The sequence below is a fragment of the Erithacus rubecula genome (genome assembly GCF_903797595.1).
Source record: "Erithacus rubecula genome assembly, chromosome: 9".
In the NCBI taxonomy this organism is placed as follows: domain Eukaryota; kingdom Metazoa; phylum Chordata; class Aves; order Passeriformes; family Muscicapidae; genus Erithacus; species Erithacus rubecula.
Genome location: NC_136660.1, coordinates 28,193,074 through 28,218,287, shown reverse-complemented (window position 1 = coordinate 28,218,287; position 25,214 = coordinate 28,193,074). Strand labels below are relative to the sequence as shown.

Below are 25,214 nucleotides of genomic sequence, written 5' to 3'. Positions count from 1 at the left end.
TCTTGGGTTTCAAAGGGGTTTGCACGCACTGTGCACCGTGGGCTTATGCTCTGTGTCTGCTGGAATAAAAGTAGACTTGCCTATACCATTGAGGGATATCAGTGCAAGCCTCAGTAAACACATTGTAGATTGTTTATCTAAAGTGGAGAAAAAACATAGTGAGGCAATGGCTGACTGGAAGAGATAGGTGTTTCCTTTCATTGTGTTGACCATAGCTTTTGATTTGCTTTGCATATTCTAACTTGGACTGGGAGAGAATGAAAGCTGTTTGTTATTGATACAAATTGAAGAAATGTGGGAGTGCTTTGCTCAGAAGCACCTAACAAAATGGAGGTGCAGAGGGTAACCATGCACTTTGAAAAGCAGGGGAAAAAGGGAAAAAAATCACAGAAGCTGACTCAAAAGGAATCTAAGGATTATTTGCTATGCCTGGGTCACTTGTTTCTTGTTACACAGTTCTTCTGATTGTGGCTTTTTAAGCTATGACTCAGGTCAGTTAGTGCCAGCCTTCATAGGAGGAGTAACTGACTTTTTAAGGGCACAATATATTTACTATTATGAATATCTTAACATTTGTCTTGCTTCACCAGCTCATAGAAGAAATCCTGCAGGAAAATGTCACTCAGTGGCACTGAGTGTACTCCTGGAGTGGGGCTGTTATTTACATTGCTTTGGTGCTAAGGCTCATCCAGCAAGAGTTACTAACCTCAAAACTGGACAGGAAAACTAAAATGCTGTGCAGAGCTACCTGAGCTCGCTGAGAATAAGCTGGCTTGTCCCAGAGCCAGGCTCCTGTGCTCTCTCATGGAGCTAATTAGCTCTGCAGAGCAGGAAGCTATTAGCAGGGGTGCAGACAGTGCTGATGCAGCTCTGCCCCCCTGGTACCCAGACTAACTCACCTAGAATTAACTGGAGAGATCAGCACCATACTGCTGATGCTATGTAAGGCTCCTGTCAAAGGGAAAACAAAAAGCAAAGAGAAACAAAACCCTGATAAAATGGAATATATTTGCAGCTGACATAACAAGATGATCCCAGTAAATATAAACACCTTAGTAATAAATTTTAAAGATGAGTCCCTACACCACAGGAAAGGTTTGGGCTTGCTGCCAGTTTCTATAAATCTGTGCCATTACTCTGGATTTTACAATGGCTTTTTTTTTTTTTCTGATATGGATACATCAGAAGGGCACTTTTAAGATTAAGAACTTGATCTAAATATCACATCCTGGTGTGAGTAATCTAGAACCTGAGGGGTAGGGGTGGCACATCCAGACACTTTTGCTAAAACCACTTTGCTTGATCTCTAGTCCACAGCCATGAAATTCCTGTTTAACTGGAAACCTGATGGTCACAGAAATTTCACTGGGGTTCATTCTTCTCCCTGATAAGGACAGTATCCACTCATAAAGCACAACCCCCTTTAGCTATTTGATGTAAAACTAGAAAGGAAAGGAAAGTTGGAAAACTCCTGAAGCCTTTAGAAGACATCACACTCTTTATGCAGAGAGACATTTTACATATTTGCAAGCAAGACCACTGACCTTGAGCCAAACTAATACTTCTGTAGGTGAGATCCCAGTATATACATTTATGTCTGTCTGTGTGTGAGCACAAATGTACCATTTGGAGTGAATATGAGGTAGATATTTTCTCTCTTCTCCTGAGTATATCACACTCACAACAGCCAAGGGAGAAATCAGAAAACTGAATATCCCATTGTTCCCTCGTTTAACCTTTACTTATTTAGAATTTAGTGATGCTGGTCTTGTTGTTGAAGTTATAATCTTAATGGGCACATCTACTGATGCCCTTCCTGCTGGCCTTCATTTTTAGAGACTATAAACTGAACAAGTTGATATTCCCAGACAGCAAAACTATTGCTTGCACATTGCACTGTCACAGGAACACAAATAAAAAAACCTTTGCAATCCTATGTTGTTGGCCATCAAAGCAAGGCTTTCCAAGCAGGCAAAAGACACCCAGGCCTCAAAGCACTCCTTTTGGGTTGGTAATTCTTATAAAAAACGCAGTTTCTTGCAACAAAAGGTTGAACAATGACAAGGCAAATGGCAAGTTCTAAGAGCTTCAATTTTGAGCTACCATTAAGCTGCAGAATTTTAGAGACCTCTTTTGAAAAACTGTTTACTAAGTAAACTAAATGATAACACAGTTTTACCATTAGCAATTTCAGTGCCTAAGTCATGAAGTGAACATGAAGTTGTATGTTTTCCCTTTTATGGGACTGGGAGAGGCACAGTGAGAGACAAACCCTATGAAATGGCAATCTGGTTAAGTAATAAATGAGCACCTTTACAGTAATATGAATCATTGGATTAAGATACTTATATTTCTCAAACATTCCCCTCTAACCCTCCAAATATTGCAGAAAACAACTCCCAGGTCTATTGCACCACAGAAATTAGGCAATGATTTAGCACACAGACTCTAGCTGGAGTTGTTGGACCTTGGCATAAAACAATATCTTGGACACACATTTGACTCTTAAAGCTCTGCTGACTGTAAAAATCTGGGCAGGCTAAAGGAGTGGAGTCATATTGAAGTAATATTACTTGGAATTCAAAGCCTTTTCTTCATAAAGAGGAACAAATTCTTAGAAAACACTTGACTAAATCTTAGGAAGGCAGATAATAGAGAGGTCTACCAAGGAAAGGATGGACCCTGAGGTCATGGAACATTTTGTGTGCATAAGGTACAAGAAAAGCCCCAAAAATGGCAACAGCTGGGTGGATATTAAAACTGTAAATGTCTCTACAGGAGACTGCCTTATCCCAGCAGAGACAAACACACATGCTACAAGTAAAACTTACACACTCTGAGCACTCAGAGAAACTCTGAGTAGCAGCTAAGGACAGGTCTGAAGCTTTGGAAGTTTTCTATCTGAAGTGTGCAGATGATGCTGAGGGTAAGATGACTGGAGATGCTTTATGCTTTTTTTACACTCCCAAGAGGAAAGATCAACGATTTTGGAAGGGAATTAGGATCAGAATGTGGCAAGGACTGCATGCCTTCAGAACCTGGATCAGGTTCATGATGAGATTGAATCAAAAGCAAATGCCAAGAGACAAAGCCACTTCAGAACATTGGAAGGGCACGGTGGAGAGGATGGGGCAGAGAAGGAACATTAATGCCTGAGAAGAAAGCAGAACATTCACCTGGAGGAAAGAGCATCATTCTCTTGCCAATCTGATGAACAATGAAAACCCTTTGTTTTCAAAGAAGAAAGTTCCAAAGGGATGGACCTGAGCTGTTTGTGAAGCTCAGCTCTGAGGGGATTCAAGAAGCAAATTACAAGCCTTTGGGAAGAACTTGGCACTGCATGTTGACAGGGTTGCCATTAAATTATTAAAAGCAGGAGGAGGTAAACAAAGCCAAGGGCTGTACAGAATAATTCTGTTGATTTCAGACAGCTGAAAAAATTTCAGAACCATGAAAGGTTTTTCAGAAATACAATGTAAAAGCCAGTGGAGAGAGTGCCTCTGCTTTTCTGAAAGCCTAAAAACTTTCTCAGAAGGGTTTACATTTTTTTGGGGGGTTGTTTTTATGGGGTTTGTGTTTGCTTGTTTGTTTTAATTAAAGCAGGAACATTTCAGTAATATCAATTTGAATTCTGGAAAAAGAATTCTCCCAAATATTAAATAATCATGATATATTTGAAGATACAGAACACTATAGTCAGAATGAACACACACACTTCTAGATTTTAAGAAATCTTGCACCACTATATTGTGGCCTTTGAGCCACATTGGAGGAATTTATAACTCCATAAGACATTTTTTAACAGGCACAGTTACAATTTGCAATGAAGAAGATGGAGCATGAAGAAGGTGTAAGATCTCTGGCCCATTTAATATAAATCAGGAATTAAGGCTTGGAAATGCATTATCCCTGATATTCCTCTACATGGGTAAAATGTTACATTCACTGACATTTTCAGTGGTGGAGGAGCACCTTTGAGATCCCATGGTCTGGGCAAATGAGAATGAAGCAGAAGGTGCTGAATGAATAGTGACTATTTGAAGAAGAAAAACAAAGAAGAAATAATATAAAATCAGATATGCACTAAGCCCAAATAATAAAAAATACCAGTAAATTGAATATGCTAGTAAAATATTTATCAAGAAAAGGAAAATGACATCGATAAGCAGAACCAAGAGCAAATTCTATGACCATTGTTTTATGAAAAGTCACATAGTTTGAATATCTGCCAGCAAATTTTTTAATTTTTTTTTTTTTTTATTGTGTCTCAAGTTGTGGTATAAAAATGAGCACCTAGCATTGTGAAATGAACCTGATACTAAATAACTTAGTAACTAAAATATACTCTGCACTCTTACAGGGACTGATATTTTTAGATCAGTAAAGAGCTCTGAGTACTCTCTATACATTAATTAATTAATCTTAAATATTCCCAAGTAAGGGTAATTTCATCATGCCTAAGTATTCACTTAGTAAACTTTTTTTTTTTTTTTGCCATATTTCCATCTTTTCAGAAGCAGAAACAAAATTACCTGTATTAATAGATTTAAAAGATTTTTTTACCTGACCATTTGACTCTTAGTGCTCTGGGAAGGGATGGGGAAGAGGAGCCCTGCAGGAGTATTGACAAATTTTATGTCTAACAGGAAGCTTTAGGAAACAGACAATTTGTGTAGAGTTCTTTCATGAAAACATCCATGCTGCTAATCCTAAACATTATGTTCCAAAACTAGGTTTATTTTTTCTCAATTATATTTTATAACTGAATGTCTTAAGAGACCACCAGGACTTGGAAAAAAAAAATTGCTTCATGTTAATCCCTAAAAGTCATATAATAAAATTGACTTTTAAAAAATACTGACCTTAGAATAATTGTTAAAAAGACACAGACCCTCAGGAGAAGAAGATGTTTCTGGTATCTTTTAGGTCTTGAAATGTATTTGAAGAGCTCCATCTTACTTTTTTCTTGCTTCTTTCTAATGAAAGGTCTTTGAGAAAAAGGCATTAGCTAAAATTGGAAGATAGCATATCTAAGCATTATTTTGATAATATCATAGAAAGAGAAACAGTTATTGTTAAATGAGTAGCAATTCTGTCAAAATCCATATTCTTTCTGTATTATTAACTCTGATTTTAGCATGTAAGAACAGCTACAGGAAAATATATTGGAAAAGGAAGGATACAAAAGTATAGGAGATACCTCACCTTCTGCACTCAGTCCTGGACATGATGAAAATACTGATACCCAATTGATAATAATGGATAACAAGTGATAGCTGATAACATTTTATATAGTGTTTCAAGCACACTTCTATATCCCCACTCAGAAGACAAACACATTCAAGATTTTATTTCTGTAGAAATGGCTGTTATTATGTACATAAATAATCACTGAGTTAACCCTCATATTATTCAATATAATAAGTGAGGAAACTGAGAAAATGTTCTGATTTAGATCAGCTGTGAAACCAATTACATAATCCATTATATATATATATATATATATAGGCACACAGTCATACATACACACATATGCTTTAAAAATAATTAAATAATTAATAAAGTTTGGTTTGCCCATTGCTCCTGCTCTTGCTTTCTCATTTTAGAAAAAGGCAGCTTTTAACAAATCAGCAAGGGCACAGAAATGTTGTTTCAAGACACAAACAAGTTTCAGCAGATATGACCAAGCCTGGGGCAATATTAGTCCCTTTTCAGCCTCACAATGAATTTCAGAGAGCCCCCAGAATTCCAGCTATATGTGCAAGATGATAATTTTCCAAAATCAGAAATACCTGCAGCCACAGAAATGGCCACATGTGGCCATACAGGCAGTCACATAGAAATAGAAACAATCTTTATGAAAGTAAAACTGGATTAAATAAAGAAAAGCTGAAAAAAACAAATGTATGGCCCTGAGTTACACAAGCCCAGTTGCTGCAAGGACTTTTTTTCCCATCTTTGTCCTTTGCTGTTAGTATTTAATGAGGAAGTACAACTGAAGACAGCATGGGAAGTTCTGGCCACCTGCAGACATCACTGGGCTTGTTGTTATTTGTTATAAGCTTCTAAAAGAGTCTTGGATATTCCATATTTTATTCTAGATCTGAAATAAGTACCAGCAAACTTCAGTTTTTCAGGTAATGCTGCACCTTACAGAGTGGGAGAAGTACAGTTAATTCACTTAATTTTCCCAAGTAATGTCAAAAATTCTGAACAGGACAAGTTTGCTTATAAAAAAGAGGGATTGTAAATTACCTTTAACAGAGAATTTTTTCTTTATTGTCAAGAAACCTTTCAGATGCTTTTTAAAAAACTGGCAATGAAATTAGGTACATCATGATTTTATAATTTATATGAATATTAGGAAAGTTATTATGCATGAAGATTGAACATCTGTTAAAGTGATCCCAAACTAAAATTCTTACCATCAGGATTCCAGCCTCTACATTAAATAATTCAGAAAATAATTATTGCTGCAGATTTTATACATAAAAAATGTCATGCTCCAATCGGAAATTGTCAAAATGTTTTTGATTTGGGAAGAGGAGAGGAAACTCTCATAAAAAAAACTCTGTATAAAAAGAGCAGTCAGCTATGAAAATTCTCAAATCAGATGAATTCAAATATTTCTTAATGGTATAAGGATGCCTTAATATATCAAGAATTTGACCTTTTTTATTAAGTAATTTTAATAGTGGCAACATACTGATAATATTTTATTTTTTTTTTTTTTTGTACAGGTAAACAAACATTTCATTACATTTCATAGGAATGTAATGAATGGAAGCAAATATTCTGAAGTGTGCAAATTCGATTTAAGTAGTTTCAGGATTTTATATAAGTATAGAAATACAAAAAGGAACCGAAGCACTAAACCCATGTTACCATGGACAGGCTATCTCATATTTGGAACAGTAATTTGTAGCTGCTGGATTTCCCTCAGCAGAATCCATGGACTGAAGAGGGGGAGGTTGAATCCTGACAATCAGAACTTCACTGGGGCATACTCACCAGAACAGCACTTACTCATTTATTTTTCATCCAATATAAATCACATTAAGAGTAAAACAGGCCATTCAACATTTTCTGACTCTAAGAAAGGGTTCCAAAATTAAATTGGAGAACAGGGTTTAAAAAAAAATGGCTTTTTCTTCACACAATCATAATGGGACTGTTCATAAAATATCTCATCTGATGTGCAGTGGTGGTTACCAAAAAGTTTGCACTTGTCAGTAACTAACAAAATGTAGTTATCAGACATTTATGCTATTTATACCTTCCAAAAAGAAAGCTTTGGTATAAGATGTAAAACTTTCAAACTTCTTGTTTTTAACTGTGGCCATTATTTAGGTATTTTTATTTACTTCATTATTATATGAATTTACTAATTTGCATGCAATCAGGGATCCTGGGAGAAGAAAGATACTTCAGAAAAAATTTCTCAGAGTGAAGGGAAATGCTGAATGATCCCATGACAAACATGCTTTTCTTGTACAGTAAAATAACATTTTTACCTGAAAACACAGTAAAATGGCTGATGGCTATTTGCCTATCTTCAGTGTCACAATAAAACATCTTAATCCCTTTTAAAGTCACACCTGATTTTCAAGTATTTTTCAAACTCTGGTTGAGATTCAGAGGAATGCAATCCTGTATGAGAGTGCACAGTCAAAACTCTCCTACAGGACTGGATGGTCTTTCTGTGGGTGGGGATTCCAGAACATTCACAAAACACACACTGTGTATTTCTGATGTGAAATGCTTAGGTTGAGGATAATTCAGAGTTTGGAATATATTCCAGACAAGTGGCTCTTTCTTTTTCCTAAGTGTGTGAATCATGTAAACCACTCCCATCAGTTTATATTCAGTTGAACAGACTAACTTTAAAACTGGCAGAAAGGGCTGTTTTCAAAGGACAATTTTTTCACTAGGCTAAGTAGCACTGGTTCAAAATTCCCAGCAGAACCTTTAAAAATGAATTTTTAAAGTTTTAGGTTACATGAGGTCAGAATAGGCAATAAAAGTCACAAGATTGTGATGGCATTATTTTAAGATAATAATCTCATTTTAAGATATGAAAATACTAAAACAATCATGCCAGTATAAGAAATAATTATACCATAATTCATAAGTGCATAATTTATCAAAACAATACAGCAGTCATGGTTAGATGCAACCTAATACTCCTGTACAAGATATAACTACATACTGTACAATTGTTCCTTTTTAATAATTACTTTTACATTTAGTCCTCATCCAAATTAAGCTGAGTACTTCTATGTATGAATGGCTTTAGGAAATAAACACAACTCACAACAGGGCTTTATTACTGCTACTGCACCACCATGGCATGCAAGTAACTATGTAGTCAACTATAAACAGTAAAATGTCATCATCTTTCTGAAATAAAAAGAACATAAAAAATACAGATATAGTAGTAAAACACCAATTATCTTTTTTTATATCTTTCATATTTACCAAAAGTCTATCATTACATGAGACATTTATACCTCTGTATCACTCTCCTGTACTAGGATGGTGGCAAATTTGGACTTGAGAAACTATACTTTCAACAAGCTTGTACAAAACTACTGGTTTCATATTACACTCTGTCAGTGAGCAATGCATAAATGAGAATATGACACATCTGCTACCTGCCCCTTAGCATTCTCTCACTCTTTTCTATGAATTTTGAGGAAATAAAAAGTCCAAGGGCCATTAAAGCTGTTTGCCAGGCTATTTGTTGTGGTTACCCCAGAAGATTAAAATCCTGCACAAAGGAAATTCTTTCATCTGCTTTTTGTTCTTGAGTACTGATTGTGTGAGGTTCCACATTGGTTGTGGGATTTCATTTGACAACTAATGTTGGAAGCAAGTTGGATTTTTTAAACATTTATTTATTTATGTATTTAGGGTCATTCCTCAACAGGTGCTAAAGTGACAATGAGATGAAATTCTGCAGTTGTGAGGGAAAAAAATAAATCCACACTTTCTTATAAAAATGAGAGCCAAAGTGCCAACTGGGATGAATTTCTTCTGCTTACAGGTCAGGACAATATATAGATACTAGCAAATTTCAATATTGAAATGGGAGCAGTTTGAATAACAGCATGTTCAACTCTCCTTAGATTTGCAGTCTTGGAGACTCTCTTGGAGGAAAAAATATCATAAAGCAGCTTTTCCATGCTCAATTAATTTTGCTGATCATTTAGCTGGCACAGAGGAATCTTTGTAAAATATCCCTAATTCAGGACAAACTCTGAGGTACAGAAAATAAAGCCCACCCATCACTCTTCCGCAGCTTAAATGTTTATGAGGCTCTTTTCAATGTAAAGAAAAATAATCATTAAATGCTCAAGTTATAGTATTTAATAGAATAATCTTTCAAATATTACATGTGGTGTTCTTGGGATACACCTTTGCTAAATTCAAAAGATGCCTAACTCCTCTGGGCAATGATAAAAAAACACCTAAATCCTAATGATTCTCTTTATTTCCTACTTGCTGGAAAGAAATCTGAATGCCAATTACAAGGAAAGAACTGTACAATTCCCATTGTTACATTAAACTGTACAAAAATTTCTTTTAGTTTCTTGGAATTTGCTCAGTTTTCAATTATACAATTTGCTTCTACATCACAAAAAAATAATGTAAAGTTTTTCCTATTTCTGTCCAAGGATTTTCTCTGCTCTGATATGTTCAGGATTAAGAATACTCAGTATTTTATTTTGTATTTTGTTGATACCAGGATCCACTCTTTTTATTAAAGCTCATCAAGCATACTCATACCTACCACAGGTTTGTTCTGCTTTGGGGGATAGCAGGCTGTGAGACTAAAACAGAGCACAGTACCTCATGTGTTCATTCATAGAGTTGCCTCCACAAAAACTGAGGCTGTAGTATAGCTTTCAATGGAAGCCATTTAAAAAGAAAACATTACAGAATATACAATTGCAGTTTTTGACTCTCAGACACAAGTTCCTTGACGTGTTGAAAGGTGATGTTTTCGATTTCTGACTCCTGAACTCTTATCTTTACAGTCTGCAGGCTTCTGTTGTGAAATGTCTATCAGAGCACTTGCAATTGCAAGACCTGTAAGATAAAGGAAAAACAAAATTTAATGCTCAGCTTTCCTGAGAAGAATTCCAGATCAGAGTGATGGTTTCTTTCAAGCCAAGTTTATGTGCCTTCCCAGAAGTGATCAGTTTTATTTCAAAGTCAGATAGCAAGTTATCACTTTCTTAAATGCTATTTGGTAACAGTGAAGAAACAGCAGAAGGAAAAAAAATACAGTTGACACCAGACTGGAAATAAGGAGAACTGATTTCCATTTGTGTCTCACATTGATTTGCTGTGTGATCTTAGCATGACCCTTCTCCTGGTTATGTGGACCAGAAACTTTCTGACACTAATTTTCTCATAGGAAATATATGTGCATTGCATTTAGAAATTGGTAAAACCATCAAATCAGAAAGTAAGAGAGAAACAGAAACTGCAGTTAGGAGAACATTGTACCCCTGAATATTTTACCTTTGATTTATATATATATATATATATATATATATATATATATATATATGTATGTATGTATATATATTTAATTAGGGAATATCCACAGGTTAATATTTACCACAAAAAGATATGACAATATCTTTCTAGAAAGCACAGATCTGTAAACAAATAGTGAACAATGATGGCCTGGGTAAATTTTAAATATTTTCAATTCACCAAAACTCTTGGATTCTGGTTAATTTGTTGATATTTCATGACCTGTTGTAACCTTAACAGGGTATTGCTAAGGGTACAGACTGGCATGTTTAGGAATGACAGAAATACAGAATATTCTGAGCTGGAAAGGACCTGCAAGGATCATCACCTCCCATTTCTGGCCTTGAACAATACCAAGGACAATACCAAGAATCCCACCATGTGCACTGTCCACATCCTTAACTCTGCCAGTGCTGTGACCCTGGGAGCCTGTTCCAGTGCCAACCACCCTCCAGATGAGAATTTTTTTCTAATACCAACCTGAACCTCTCTGACAGCAGCTCAGGCTGTTTCCTTGGGTCCTGGCACTGATCCCCCCAGAGCAGAGATCAGTGCCTGACCCTGCTCTTCCTCTCCAGAGGAAGCTGTAACTACAGTGAGATCCCTCCTCAGCCTCCTCCAGAGAACAGACCTAGTGCCACTCCTCATTCTGCTCTCCTTCTAAACCTAAGAAGCTAGTATCTTAAGAATTTACTCTTCCATTTGCTTGTTACAGCATCCTTGGTAGAAATCAGTGACTTCTAAAATGCTGTCATTAATAATACACTTAATTCATGGTAGTTCTGGGCTTTTAAATTCACACAGGTGATCCTGCAATCAAATGGATTAGGGGTATTCACATCATTTATATGTTCTACTACAAACAAACCACAAAAAAAAAATCTAAATAGACCCAAAAATTAGGTAAGGATGCTGCTGGTTCTCCACACTGCCCAAAACATTTCATTATTCAACCAAAAACATCACTACTCTCCAAGGAAACCTTAGAAAATACTTTTCACCATCTTCAACAGGCAGTCTTTATTTCTTGTCTCAAGCCAATATCAAACTCAATTCATCTATTACACAGAATCCAATTTTGCAATACTTTTCATCCAATCCCTCATTACTTCTCTACTTATCTAATAGGAAGCTGTGCAAATTTTTTTTTTTTTACTAACAAGTGTTGCTACAGTCTTCCTTTATAATATAAAATATATGGTCAGATTCAGTTCAGGTTTCCAGTACCCTGAAAAAACCTATGCTATTACACACTGGCAAAATAACCTTTCTTAAGTCACAAAGAAGTTGCAAGAATTGATTAATGTGCATCCAGCTTTTAAAAAATGCATGATACTGTAAAACACTAAGTACAGTTATCATTGATACATTTCAGGATATGTAAGAACCAAGATTAATCAAGTTGGTTTTTTTCTCACCTACACAAATATTTCCTGGCATGAGCCAGTGATGCTTAAAATTGGACTTTGACAAATCAAATTGATGAAATCTTTGAGGTACCTTTAAAGTTGAAGCAGTATCTGGTATTAGCAAATTCAGGGATAAAACTTAAAGAACATTTTGATAATTGCTTACATGTCAGCTCATCTTCAACAGCTAGGCTTAGGGACAATGCTAAACAGAGGGAGTATTATTAGTAATTTTTTAATTTAATAGGCTATTTAAAAATATATTTGCATATATTCAGCTAACTTCACTTAATATAACAACTAACAAAAAAAAATCCTTAGTTCTAACACTGCATACTGGGATGTACTGGCATGTTGATAGAATTCCATTAAAATCAGGTCACTACAGAAGACCATTTTTCAAAACATCACACAAATCATCTGATGAAATTCATTTATTATGTTCTCTACGCCCAGCATAGTTCCTTGTTATCAAAGCAATACAATTAACTTGGGGAACAATTCATTATTTCAGACTGGCAGTCTAAAGGAATTTCATTTACCAAGTCAAGCTTGTGCACAGACACTTTGAGCAAGGAGAATTTACATCAAAATAAAACAGAAGAAAATGCTGTGGCCTAAATATTCATTAAACAACAACAACAACAACAACAAAAAATCCAAAACATTCCCTTGATGTTACAGATTTTTTAATCTAAATAACAAATGTGAATACATTTACAGTCATTGAAGTTGGAACTGTAAATTGTACAGTGCTCTAGATGCATTACCTCAACTCCTAAGTTATTACATTTACCCCACCTTCTCTGAATGCTGCTGTTTAAATATCCCACCTAACATCCAAACTGGTATTTTCCAAAGCAGCACATGGTCTCTGTTTGCTTCTGACTCTTGAGCAGCATGGCAGAAAGGAACAGTGGAATCAGTAAGAATCCCAAATGGAGACTCAACAGGTCACCTCTAATTTCTGGAAATTCAATCTTACTTGCAGAACCAGCACTATTTTTAAATTTAGTTTGTTTTTTCTACTAAAGGTTATAGAAATAACCTCACCTAGTTCTATGCAGTTGAAACAACCTCTAGCTCGTTTTAAGCATATGTATGCATAAGTCATTAAGAAGTGAGCCCAGTCAAATCATAAGCGGAAAGTAAATTTTTATAAGAGATAATTATATCCACAATGAGGACAACACCAGAGGAAGCAATATGAACTGGGTTATCTTTAGCAGAACTATTGTCTTTCCTAATGGAAGTTAAATGGTAACAGTCTATTTTCAGGAAGTCTCTAATCATAAAATTACTGGGGTGTGAATTTTTTCCTTTTTATTTTATTTTTTTCACAAGAGTGAAAAACCATTAATAATTAAAGGGATAAAACACAGCAAATCAAACGAGATTACCTTGAAAAACGCATTCACGGCTTATGTACAAATAGCCCTTTAATCCTGCCTTCAAACAAGAGCATCTGAAAAAGCCATTCATTCTGAGATGCTCTCCTCCCAGTCTCTGTAAAAACAGGCAGTACTATATATTTTAATTTTGCAGCAAAACAGCTTCATTAGGCGTGAAAGGTTAATTGCAGGTTTAAGTGCATTTGGGGGAGCAGTGCGCGGGTCTGTGGTGAACAGCACAGGAAGGCTGAGTGCTATAAACTGTTTGCCCTGCTGAAATGTTTTACTACCTCATTTACTAACTGTCTTCTTTTACTGCTTGTATTTGTAGTTCTTCTAAACCTTTAATAGCTACAGTTTTATTTCACTGTAATCAGATTTAAATGGAAATACCCATGCTGGGATGTTTAAACATTTTTCCTCTGATTGTATACAACTACATTTGAACTGATGTAAGGCTACACTATCTCTAAAAGTATAAAAAAAACCCCCTACATTGAAAAAATTAGTCTTACATAATGGTGTGCATATTTAAAACCTCGTTTTCCTCCTCTATTGTTCAATTTAATGAGAAATGCATGGAATTGTTACTATCTCTTTTGTTAAAAGTAAGAGAACAAAAAATGACCTCAGATTCGTGGTTAGGTGGGTAACTGGAAATGTTTCCTTTCAATTTGAATATGCATTATTCAGACATAACATTTGGATAGATGTCTTCATTTGATTAAATTTCTACACATCATTGTTATGCAGAATCAGAACATTCAGAAACTTGAAGACAATAAAATAACTACGAGTCAGGTAGATCAATTAGATTTGTTTGACATTTTAACCAGAATTATAGTCATTGTTTAAGGTGACTTTAAGCAACGAAAATAAAATGCCAGCTGCCATACAGAGAGACTTAAACAGAAAAGACTGGGTAAACACTATATTATTAAAGTCACAGCTTCACCCTTCAGTGCCCACAAGTCTTTGTGTTCCTTCCATCTGTCAGTTCTTTTCAAGACTGGCATTACTGTGCACATTCACCCCATAGTGGACAAACACCTTTTATCATAAACGATCTCTTGCTCAAAATATTGCCATTGTGGAAGACTTACTGCCCATGGAAATCTGTAGGAATGGATCTGAGCTGTTTGAAGATCACTAAGTGATGAGAATCACAGACTGTAGTGACTCATGAAAGTCACAATAGAACACAGTGAAGCCAATGAAGGCAATTTCATGTTCATCAAGAAAACTACCAGTTACAATGTAGGGAATTTTAATGAATTCCACAATTTATCAGTATTTCAAGTCTATAGAAACAATGATAAGTACACAATGTATATAGTGTGAATTAATGGTATATGCATATATACACAAAATTATGTAATAATGTCACTTAAATATGCCATTATGTAACAATTATATATATATATATATATATATATATATATATATATATATATATATATATATATATATACACATACATGAATTATACACAAGCCCCCCAGTTAATAACAAAGTTTTGTATTACCTACTTCTTAATTTGAAGAAACAGATTACATTCACCATAATGTTTATGGAATGTACAGGTTTATTCTCCATAGAAAAAAATAAGTTCATTATGATGTCTGTAATAGTGGGGAAACACAGCATCCTAGAAGGAAAATAACAGTCTAGAAGATTGTTACTAGGCAGTGTTTCTGAGTACTGGAAAAAATTCTCTCACTTTCTATGAGATACCATGCTAGAAATAGTCATATTGAAATGAGATGTTTAGCAATAGATTCAAGATTTTCTGTATTCTCAACCAAACTATCTCCAAGCAGACCAACTCAGGCTTAATTTTCATGGCTGAAAAGGCAAGTCTGTTCTTTGTGCTGCATACTCCTCTGCTATGGATCAAGTCATGCTGGGAGATATCCAAAAGGCACATAAAACAGAACCAGAACAAAATTTGGTATTTAAAAATGTGATCCTCCTAAGCAAGTGCAAACCTGATACTCAAGTACTTTCCAGGAGAAAAATTAAGAGTCATCTGAAGTTCAAGGCTGTATATGGCTAGAAGAACACAACAGAACTAAGTTCATTTCAAAGTCAGAAAACAGTCAAATCCTTCATGTGTATCCAAATTTCCTGATCTGGCAGGTGTGCCTAGACAGTATCCAGAGATCGCAGACTTAGTCACAGAGAAAAATAATCATAAGCATCTGCCAAGAACAGTAAGTGTCTTCATAGCCTGTCATATTGAATGTTTTTTATTTGAATTAGATTATTTTAAAAAGGACAAGCAGACAGCACCTCAAATTCACAGTCTTTTTACAGGCTTCTCTTCCTGTTTGGTGCATGAATGTGTATTTTAAGTTGACACTGCTCTTACTTTTGGAAAGATATATTAAACAAACTCAACTAACTAGGAAATTACTTTGGGCAAGTAACCCCATCATTTTTTTTTTCAGTGATATTTTTTGCAGGATGGGAAGACAGCCAAGAGGTCAGGAGGTATGTTTTCCTTTTCTTTTGCATATAACTTAATTAAATAAGTAAAATACGAGGCAGAGCTTAAACCATAACAATAATAAACTAAATAATGATAGTGTGGAATTAAATAGCCACACACTAGTAGAGAGAAGATGTCATGCTCCTTTTTATTACACCTTTGCTATTTAGTAATAAAGGCTATCTATAAATGACTAAGAAATTCCTATTCCCAGAATAGACTTATAAATTACCTGCTGTCAGTTTGTGGGAAATGCAGACTATACAATACAGGCTCTTTGAAGAAATGTTCAGCCTTTCCCAAATTTTCTCATTGTGAAAAGGAAATGACCCTACATATTTGTGTGAAATATTTGTATTCCACAGGACCAGTAGTGATTTTTTTTTTCTTTTTATTTTTTTTTTCCAATGCAGTCATACAGCTCTCCTTCCCTTTCAGAGTGTGATATCTGCAGTTTGGTCTGAAATCCAGATCTGTACAACATCTGGTGCCTTTCAAATATCCAGTCTGTAGTGACTAAGACAGCACAGGTTTTTTGGCCTCTCTGGATATGGAGAAGGGAAAGTTCACCATGTATTCTGGGATGCTTCAAACATTGTCCTGGTGAAGGGACCCAGTGGGGAGCTGGAGACTCTGCAGCAATGGAATGGGGTAATCTAACATTGATTAACTGAAGCTTTTTTCTCCCACCCTCTTTTCTCAGCTCAAGCCCTCCTGGAACACAAGAACCATAGAACCATTAAATTGTTTAGGTTGGAAAAGACCCCCTAAGTTCCAACCATGAAGGTAACACTGCAAAGCCCACCAGTAAAGCCTGTCCCTGAGTGCCACACACACATTTTCTAAACACCTCCAGCAATGGTGATTTCACCACTTCCCTGGGCAGCCTGTCCCAGGGCCTCACAAACATTTTGGTGAAGAAGTTTTGCCTAATAGCCAATCTAAACCTCTCCTGGTGCAACCTGAGGCCAAATCTTCTTGTCATATTAAACAAAATGAAAATAAAAATACCTAAAAAGGAATGATCTACTTAGAATATGTGCACATCTTATGCAGATTAATTCCTTGCTGCTCTGCCACTGTATATTACACATCATGGATTAAAATGCAAGTAATTATACATTTTTCTACAATGGACAGTCATATTTGAAACATTTGGATTACATTTTCAGTTTGATTACATCTCACTTCCATTGAATCATTTATCCATATGTTATGAAAAACATCTCTATTCTTGTGATGTTGTGCAGCCGTTTAATTTGTTTTCAAGAAAATCACTATAAACTAATTTTCTACTCTGCAAGAATTTGGTGAGATGCATTAATCATGCCAGAATCTAATTTGGTCTTGTAAACCTATTTCTACAGAAGAGAAAAAAGTCTAGTCAGAGTACTGAAGAAGCTCTATTTTTACTTTTAGCAATACCTGGTTTAATACAAACAAAATCATAATTGTTTTTTAGAAGTGAGTATCACAGTTATGGCCCAGGTGGGGTTAGTTCATGAACCCCTCTACAGTAATTAGACACATCTGGATTGCAGAAGTCTCCTCCAGCCTGACACACTCGAGGTTGCCTGTACAGCATTATTTTACTCTTTGTCTCTATCTTCAGCAAACTATTTTTACTTGGACCATGGATGCAAATCAGAGAACAATGAAGATATGAAAGTTGTAAAAAAAAACAAACCTGTGAGCTTGAGTTACAATATTTTAAAAGCTTTTTACCCAAATCTATTCATACAATTGGATGCTTTAACCACTGTGATGAAAGTTAAAGCCTCACTATACATCATGAGAGAGATGAACACCTGTGGGACAGAGATTTATCATCCATATAAACAGAGTGTGATTGGCCATTATTACAGGGCTGAATTCTATTTCATGCAATTCAGTAATCAGAATATCTGTGTGAGTGTGAATATCCATGTGTGAGTATCTGGGAAACAGAGCAGGCTGGAACACAACTGAGCAATCAGGAGAAGGCTCAGAAGGAGAAAGGGCAGCAGGAGTCACTGGGGTTTGCTTCCCTCCAAGGGGCCTTTCTGGCAGGGGGTGATTTAAAGCAGATCTCTTTCTGTCTGTAGAGGAAATCTGGGGTGATAAACCTCGCCAGGTGAAATTCAGTTTTTATGAATGCCTCCCTAATGTTCCATCTGGGTGAGTGCATATACTGTCAGATTTGCAGCTTTACTACTCTCCTCCTCAAGACAAAACACACCACCTTAAAGACAATGGGTTTTAGGGCCCAAAAGGGGCCAATTCTGCCCATGCTGGAGATAAAACAATACTACTTACATTACCATTTACTTTTAAGGAAGAAAATTAGAACAATAATCCTCTAAGATACTTTTTCTCTCTCTTGCACCCTTTATGTTGCAGGTGCCAGGTTTTTTTTTTCCCTTGTCAAAAATTTTACTTAAACCAGAAAGTATTGAATTGCTTCATGAAAAGAAATTATTGTAGCTCACCAGAAATTCAACAGGATTACAGCTTAATCAGCAGTAGGCATGATATCTGAAGTGCTTTTCCATATGGAATTCTCTTTTTAGAGTTTTGCTTTCCAAGGTTTGCAAACTACTGGACTTGTTTACCATTTCCAACACACTGGTGCAATATATCATCACTCTAATCACTGTTTTGATACTAATTTGGTTTTGGCCAAATAGCAGTGCCAGTTTATCAGTATTCTGCTGATGTCCAATTAAACATTTAGAACATCCCCAGCTACATAGCCAGGAGTCACTCTGACAAAACAAATGGTCTTGGGAGGGTAACACAGAATTAAGTCAATGGGACAGAAACTGTGATGAGAATTTTGAAATATATTTTGAATATCACTAAAGTGACAACTTCAGGGTCCTCAAGATCTCTAACAAAGGTTTTTGTAGTTTCAGTAATATTAATGCTTGAGAACAATGAAAAAGAAAATAAAAAGAAAAAAGAAAGCTAAAGTCACAAATGCCCTGCTGTCAGTATTAGGGTGGCTCCATCAGCAAATCTAGCATCAGCTTACAGAAAATTGATTTTTAATAATTTCAGTTGAAAAGCTTGGTAAAAGGCTGAAAAGCTCACACCATAAAAAAAAAATTTAACCCCCCAAAAGATTCAAATAGCTGTACCACAATTGTGGTCTGTAGTGAAAGAGAGTAATTCTGTATGGGACTCCAGTATAGACAAGCAAGCTACACAGCTACTCATTAATTCTTTACTGAGTTTTCTATTTTACATTGAAAACACCATGTTCTGACTGTAGCAGGCAAAATTACACACCTAGACCTTTCAAATTGTATGGAAACAGGTTTCCATTTTTAACATTTCATTACATACACTGACTTGGTCCTGAGCAGTCAGTATAGATAAATATCAGTAAAATGATAGCAGAAGAGCACTGCTTCTGCTTGTGTGACACATTCAGATACAGCAAATGCCTGAAACTGAGAGATAGCAGTACAATGGCTGGATATCACAGTAAATATATTATATTGTATGTTCTAGGCACGTGTCCTAGTTTGGAGAGGAAGAACTGGAAAGCTGATAGTCCAGAGTCAGCCTGGCACCTACTTCTAAATGTACTCCCAATCCAACAAATAGCATTCATTGTCCCATTCACTCATTAAATTAATACAATTTTTGAAAAAAATGAACCCACATTCACCAAAACCCCAATAATTCTTGTAAAAGAAGATTACTAAACTATAACTAACTTCTGCCATTTAAAATATTTCTCTAAATGCCTGTGGGGAAAAAAAACGAGAAAGATTCTCCTGGCACATCACATTCAGATTCCACATTTCTCCTATTAGGATCAACATCCTTCAGAGATACTGGAGCTATGAAATATTCCTCTCTGGATCTGATTTGGCATTAATCTCAGCCTGATTTGCACACCTCCTTTTAATACAACAAAATAATGTCTTTAACTCATGGCCTGTTGAACAGGATTCATTTTACTAAATGGATGTGGAAAAAAAAAGGCACAAAACAAGTGAAAGATAGTAAAGATAATCTCACAATGTCCATTTCCCAACAATTCAGCTCCCTGAAGATGCACTCAATGAAAATACACTTTCTGACACTCAAGAGTTACTGCAGCAGCCCACTTTCATCAATATTCATGTGAGTATGAAATGGTGAAATGAAACCATGGACAAGAAGTGGGAAGAGATAAATGGAGCTTGGAGTTTTCCAGTGTCAGGATGATTCTTTTAGACAACAAGCAAAATTCACAGCAATTCTGTGCATTGTTCCCAATATTTTCATCAAAAATGGCTGTGCTGTATTAAGCATCACACTGTCTTTGTGTTTCTAGGATGTGATTAGGAGCTAGTTTTCATTTAAGCATTTTCAGAAAAGCTTTTACTATGTGATGAAGGAGAAACAAACCTTCAGCAGGACATTGGAACTCCTTCACTTTAGCAATTGTGCTAAATCTCCCATCTGTTTTTAAAAGCAGAATTGCATCAAGGCTTCTATTTGCTATTTAACTGCTGACCTTTTCCCCCTCTATCTTTTCCTATATGCTATTTGATCACATGTGAAAAAACTTAGCTTTGGTTCTCTTATATCCTGATTTTCTATATTTCAATTAGACTTTAATGGCCATATATACAGTGATACTGATCCAAGAGTATTTTGAATGAAAACTGTTTTGTACTTCCCAGCTTCTGAGAAGTACCACAATTTGAGAAACTTTCTTCTGTAGCCCCTGAAGTGCCTTCTATAACATAATGATATAATAAACCATGAGTCTGCTCTCCCTTTGCTGTGCAATACACCATTCTGTTTCCTACAGTCTGCTGCAGTAGGATTTGCAACTATAAATAATTATCCTAAGTTATAAAGATGCAATATAAAGCTAAAAAGCAATACCATTAGACAGCATACACTCGAGGCTCTGAAGAAGCCATAAGAAAACATTGATTTTCAGAAAGAATAGAAGAAAAAAGGTAACACTGGAAATTGTGGCTCATGCTTAGGATTAGTTCATTAAAAGGCTTGCTGAAATTTTGGGTGCAAAGAATGAAAATAGAAGTAATCAGTGGCAAGCCACCTATTTTGTAAAGGGTGGGGCACCACATTTTATGACATCTATCTTAAAAGGTGAGGGGAAAACAAAAGCTGTGGTGGGAACAGCATTTGACAATGTGTGAAGTTCAGAATTATAAGATATTATCCCCCCAAAGGGGTAAAGCCTCATTTATAAACTTCTGTAAGGTTTGTGTCCAGATGTGTGACCCTGTGAGTTGATTTTCCTTTTTCCTGTCTGGTCTGGACAATACAACAAGAGGAATATATAGGATTTCTGGCTTTTTTCTACATTACTTCCAATGCCTTCCTTCCAAATAGCCCTTCGCTTTCCATTCTTATTTTTGCTACTTTTTTTCTGTTGAGCTTCAGTCACCACACCATTTAACTGCCTTTACAAAGTATATAGTATATAGACTTAGAATAATCAGGGATTTTCTTTGTGACTCTGATGTTAGCTACTAAGACTGCTCTAATTCCTTTCTACTTTCTTTCAACTCTTTGCCTTGCACTAGTGTAAGAAGGTGGTATGGTAGTTTGAAAAGCTGCAAACATCCTAAGGATCATTGACATTATTTGTCCTTCTCGTGACTTCTCAACTTTTAGTGGGCAATTCTTTTCTAAGAAAGACACACACACCCTTTACTTGCAAAGAGAGATGGAAATAGATGTTCACATTTGAATTATGACTTAATTATTTCTTTAAGAGCAGTGAAGTAGATTGAGAACAATCTAAATGCAGCCAGCCTTATTTCCTTATTTGAGTCCCACTTGTGTTTTAAGAACATTTACATTCAAGATTTTAAAAACTGTGCTAACCAGTGCACATTTCTCATGCAACTTTTCATCTTTGATGTGTTAAACAGTGTTTTCTCTACTCACACTGCAAAAGGGACAATAATGTGTTTTCCTCACTGGGGTGCCTCAAGGATACAGCTGTCCTTTGTGCCAATGTAAGCTGTGCATGGAGCTGCTAAATATCCACAGAGGCTGAGGCAGTGGGGTTAAATCCTCTCCAGATCCACTGGGATGGGTTTCAAGGGGAGGGAAGAAGGGCCTGGAGTCTCTTGCAAGAACAGTCTCCAGAGTGAGGTATTTCATTTCTGGGACTGGTAAGAGATCTAAAGCTTGGTAGGAGAAATCTGAGCCCCAAAATTCATGGTCTGACTTAAACAAGTTGAATTTTCACACTTTTTTTTTCCTCCCCCTAAACATTAGCTCTTTCAAGTCCTATTTTAGAGCTTTCATTTACAAAATCAATGTTTAGTGACCTTTTCATAGTGGCTTAAAAATGAAGACAAGACATGTGTCCAGGGAAGAGAAACTGTACTAAAATATTGAGCTTGTTATCTCCACAGTGCTATACACAATTAACTAATACATGCTAATATAGTAATTAGGTAGTTTGCCTAGTTTGCAATGACTGTTTCCTAAAGCCACCACTGAATGAGAGATGGGGTGGCATCACATCACAGCCAACAGCTCTCCACAAAACAAAATGTGCTTAACCTTTGTGTATATCTGTCTGAAAATAATGCAAGTCTATTTAGAGTACTGACACAATCTGCAAAAACCTGTTTTGAAATCGAATGTATGTTTTGAGTTATTTAAATACTGCAATACTAGACACAACCAGAATGAGTTGTTGGCTGGCTGGGATGAGGATGGAGCTACAGACATTTCACCCGGAATGATCCCTCTGTTCTGCACAAACCTCCCAGGCAATGACCCCTCACAGCTCCTTCTCAAGAGCAAACAGCACAGAAAATACTTGAAAGCATTAGAGGGAAAGGCCATCCCCTGCACAGGGCTGTGCCCAGGCTCCCTCCTTCTTTGAGGAAAACCACAAGAGGTCAAACAGGCTTTGCCTGTGGCTTCCCAGGGTCACACTCCATAAACTCTTGACTTGCACGTCCAGGCTAGATTAGGTACATGTTTCTACACCTCTCAGTGTAATGAAGTCCCAGACACAGTGAGGACTCTGAAGCCTTGAGAATAGAAATGATAAAAAACCCCAGCCATAAATAGGAATCAAACTGGTGGCATCACAGGTACCCGTGGAGCTTTGGAATAACCACAAGAAAGCTGGCACAGCATCACTGGCATGATGCATTCTGAAACAGATTGGAAAAAGCAACCTGGAAAAAAACCAGTATGATTATAATGAATGAGCCTTTATTCCACATAAAGAAGTGCTTCTGATGCTGACAAAAGGAGGAACAATATTTATCATTCTAGGATCTAAGGGGACAAAATGACAATATTAAATCATGGAAGGTTTTGTTTGTGAATTGGCATTGTTTTCTGTCTCCTGTGTTAGCAGAATGACAAATGCTTTCCTTTGTGTAGGAAAGAAAAGACACTGCATGTTTATTATACATATATTTATGCCATAATTTTTGAGAAGGTTGGTTAGATTCTCATTAATACAAGTATTTATATTAAAAGTGGGGTGGGTGGGAAGGTGGTTTTCTCCTCTACAGTTTTATTTGAGACTCTCCTTAATGATATTTTAGTTTCTGGGACAGATGAAACAAGATTCAGTCATCACAGTTCTCAGGATAACTGGGGGGAATATTCCAGAAGCACAATGTGATCAAAGAGGATGGAAAAGCAATACACAAATGACTAAAGGCAAAACTGTGCCAGTCCCAGAATTACAGAAAGAGATGATATGTATGAGACATACTAAACACTTGCATTTGAATTTTTAATATAGAAAATAAATGTCACAGCATTTTCATGAAGAATCTATTAGTCTTGAATGCAGCTCATCTGCTACTCATTGCTGTGGTTTATACCTTGCACTTTTTATCCATCTTTAACTCCTGCTGAACACTCAAGCAATTGCAATGTCTGACAGGAGGTTATGGATTTTTTCATATTACCATATTTTTCTTACATTTTACATTTTTAAAGGCTAGCACAGAGCATTCCATTGAGCACATGAGAGTTAACACACTTTGTTGCCAATATTTTCAAATGCAAGCAATATCTCCTGGTTTGCACAGTTCAGGATGAATATGGTGCATCAGTCTGCCATCTAAAGTAACTCAGCTCTGAGAGCTTCAGGGCTTGGCTCTGCCTTCAGTGCCCTGAGAACACAGGGCTGAATTTTTTGGATGATAAATACTGAACAGGTAAATAAATAAATAAATAATGTATGTGTACATTTATATATATATACACACTAATCTGGTCTCCAAAGATATATATGAGCATCACTCCAAGAAAGGATTACTTTTAAATGGCATAATTCTATGCATGCTCTGAGTGCTGGGCAAAAGTTCCTAGAGCACAGCCAATTTTCCCATTTTCCTGCACAGATTTCAATTGCTAGGTTAGATGCACTTCAGAATAATATTTAAAATTGCAGAGAAATGTGCTCTGTGTCTGTTAGATATTACAGCACGCATGGATAGAATGTCTCTTCAGAAGAGCATGACAGTTTCCATTTTCTTTTTGGGTGTAATTGCTGTTCCTGTTGCTCAGCCCCCTCCCTGTAACCTCCATCAGGGACAGAGCTGCACTGCCCTGTGTGTAATTGTGAGCTTGCAACACAAACACCTTTGCACTGCACCTAAATAGAATAGAAACATACTCTCAGCCCTCCTTAACCCACAGAATTTTAAATTCAGGCTGAAAATGCAAATTTAGCTGGACTTTTATGCAATAATGGGCTAAGCAATCAAAGTTCTGCACATCACTACCAGCTCTCAGTTACACTGTGTAGTTCAGAGGCTTCAGGGGATATTTCTGACACCCTGTTCCACAGCTATCACCAAGCAGCCCTTTGTTGAATGGTTGCATTAAAGGTGTGCAAGAAAGAACACCAGGTATGTTACTCCTATGTACATTGGCCTTGCAGCTCTAACACAAGTAAAAAAGATACTGCTTGATGTTGAAAATTGTCAATATAAACACTTCATAGATCTATAGAGCAATAAGACTGCATTAATCAACTGGTTTGGATTGTTTGGGGGTTTTTTGACAGAGAGAACCGGGCTAAATTATTTTGGAGACTGCTACATGAGTAAGATGCAAAATTCAATTACTTGAATTAGCACAAAATTTCCAGGGAACTTTTAGCACATGTGCAAAGTTTTGTGTAGAAAATGACATGTACAGACGTTACAATGAAAAGTCAAGAAGTTTCCAGATTTTGATAGATTTCAGGTTGGATGTGTCAAAAGATAAGCCCTGATGCTGGCAGGCAGTCTCCCTTGAAAATTTAGATTCCATATACAGAGATCTTCAGGTAAACCAATTTTTACTTTCACCTCTGCCTCCAAGTGCTGGTCTCAAAGGACTTCATTTCAGCCAAGACCTGTCAAACCCCCAAATGCTTTT

The 25,214-nt window shown here is 36.2% G+C and overlaps 1 protein-coding gene across 2 annotated transcripts in view; it reads right to left on the bottom strand.

Moving 5' to 3' along the window:
• Nucleotides 1–6,714: 6,714 nt before the first annotated feature.
• The window catches only part of ATRNL1 (attractin like 1), a 431,800-nt gene continuing 413,300 nt past the window's right edge, over nucleotides 6,715–25,214 (bottom strand). For both annotated transcript variants that reach the window (XM_079312937.1, XM_079312936.1), the window contains one exon: nucleotides 6,715–10,092. In XM_079312937.1, the coding sequence (XP_079169063.1) occupies nucleotides 9,968–10,092 (125 nt within the window). In that variant the 3' untranslated portion in view covers nucleotides 6,715–9,967. The remainder of the gene's footprint in view (nucleotides 10,093–25,214) is intronic.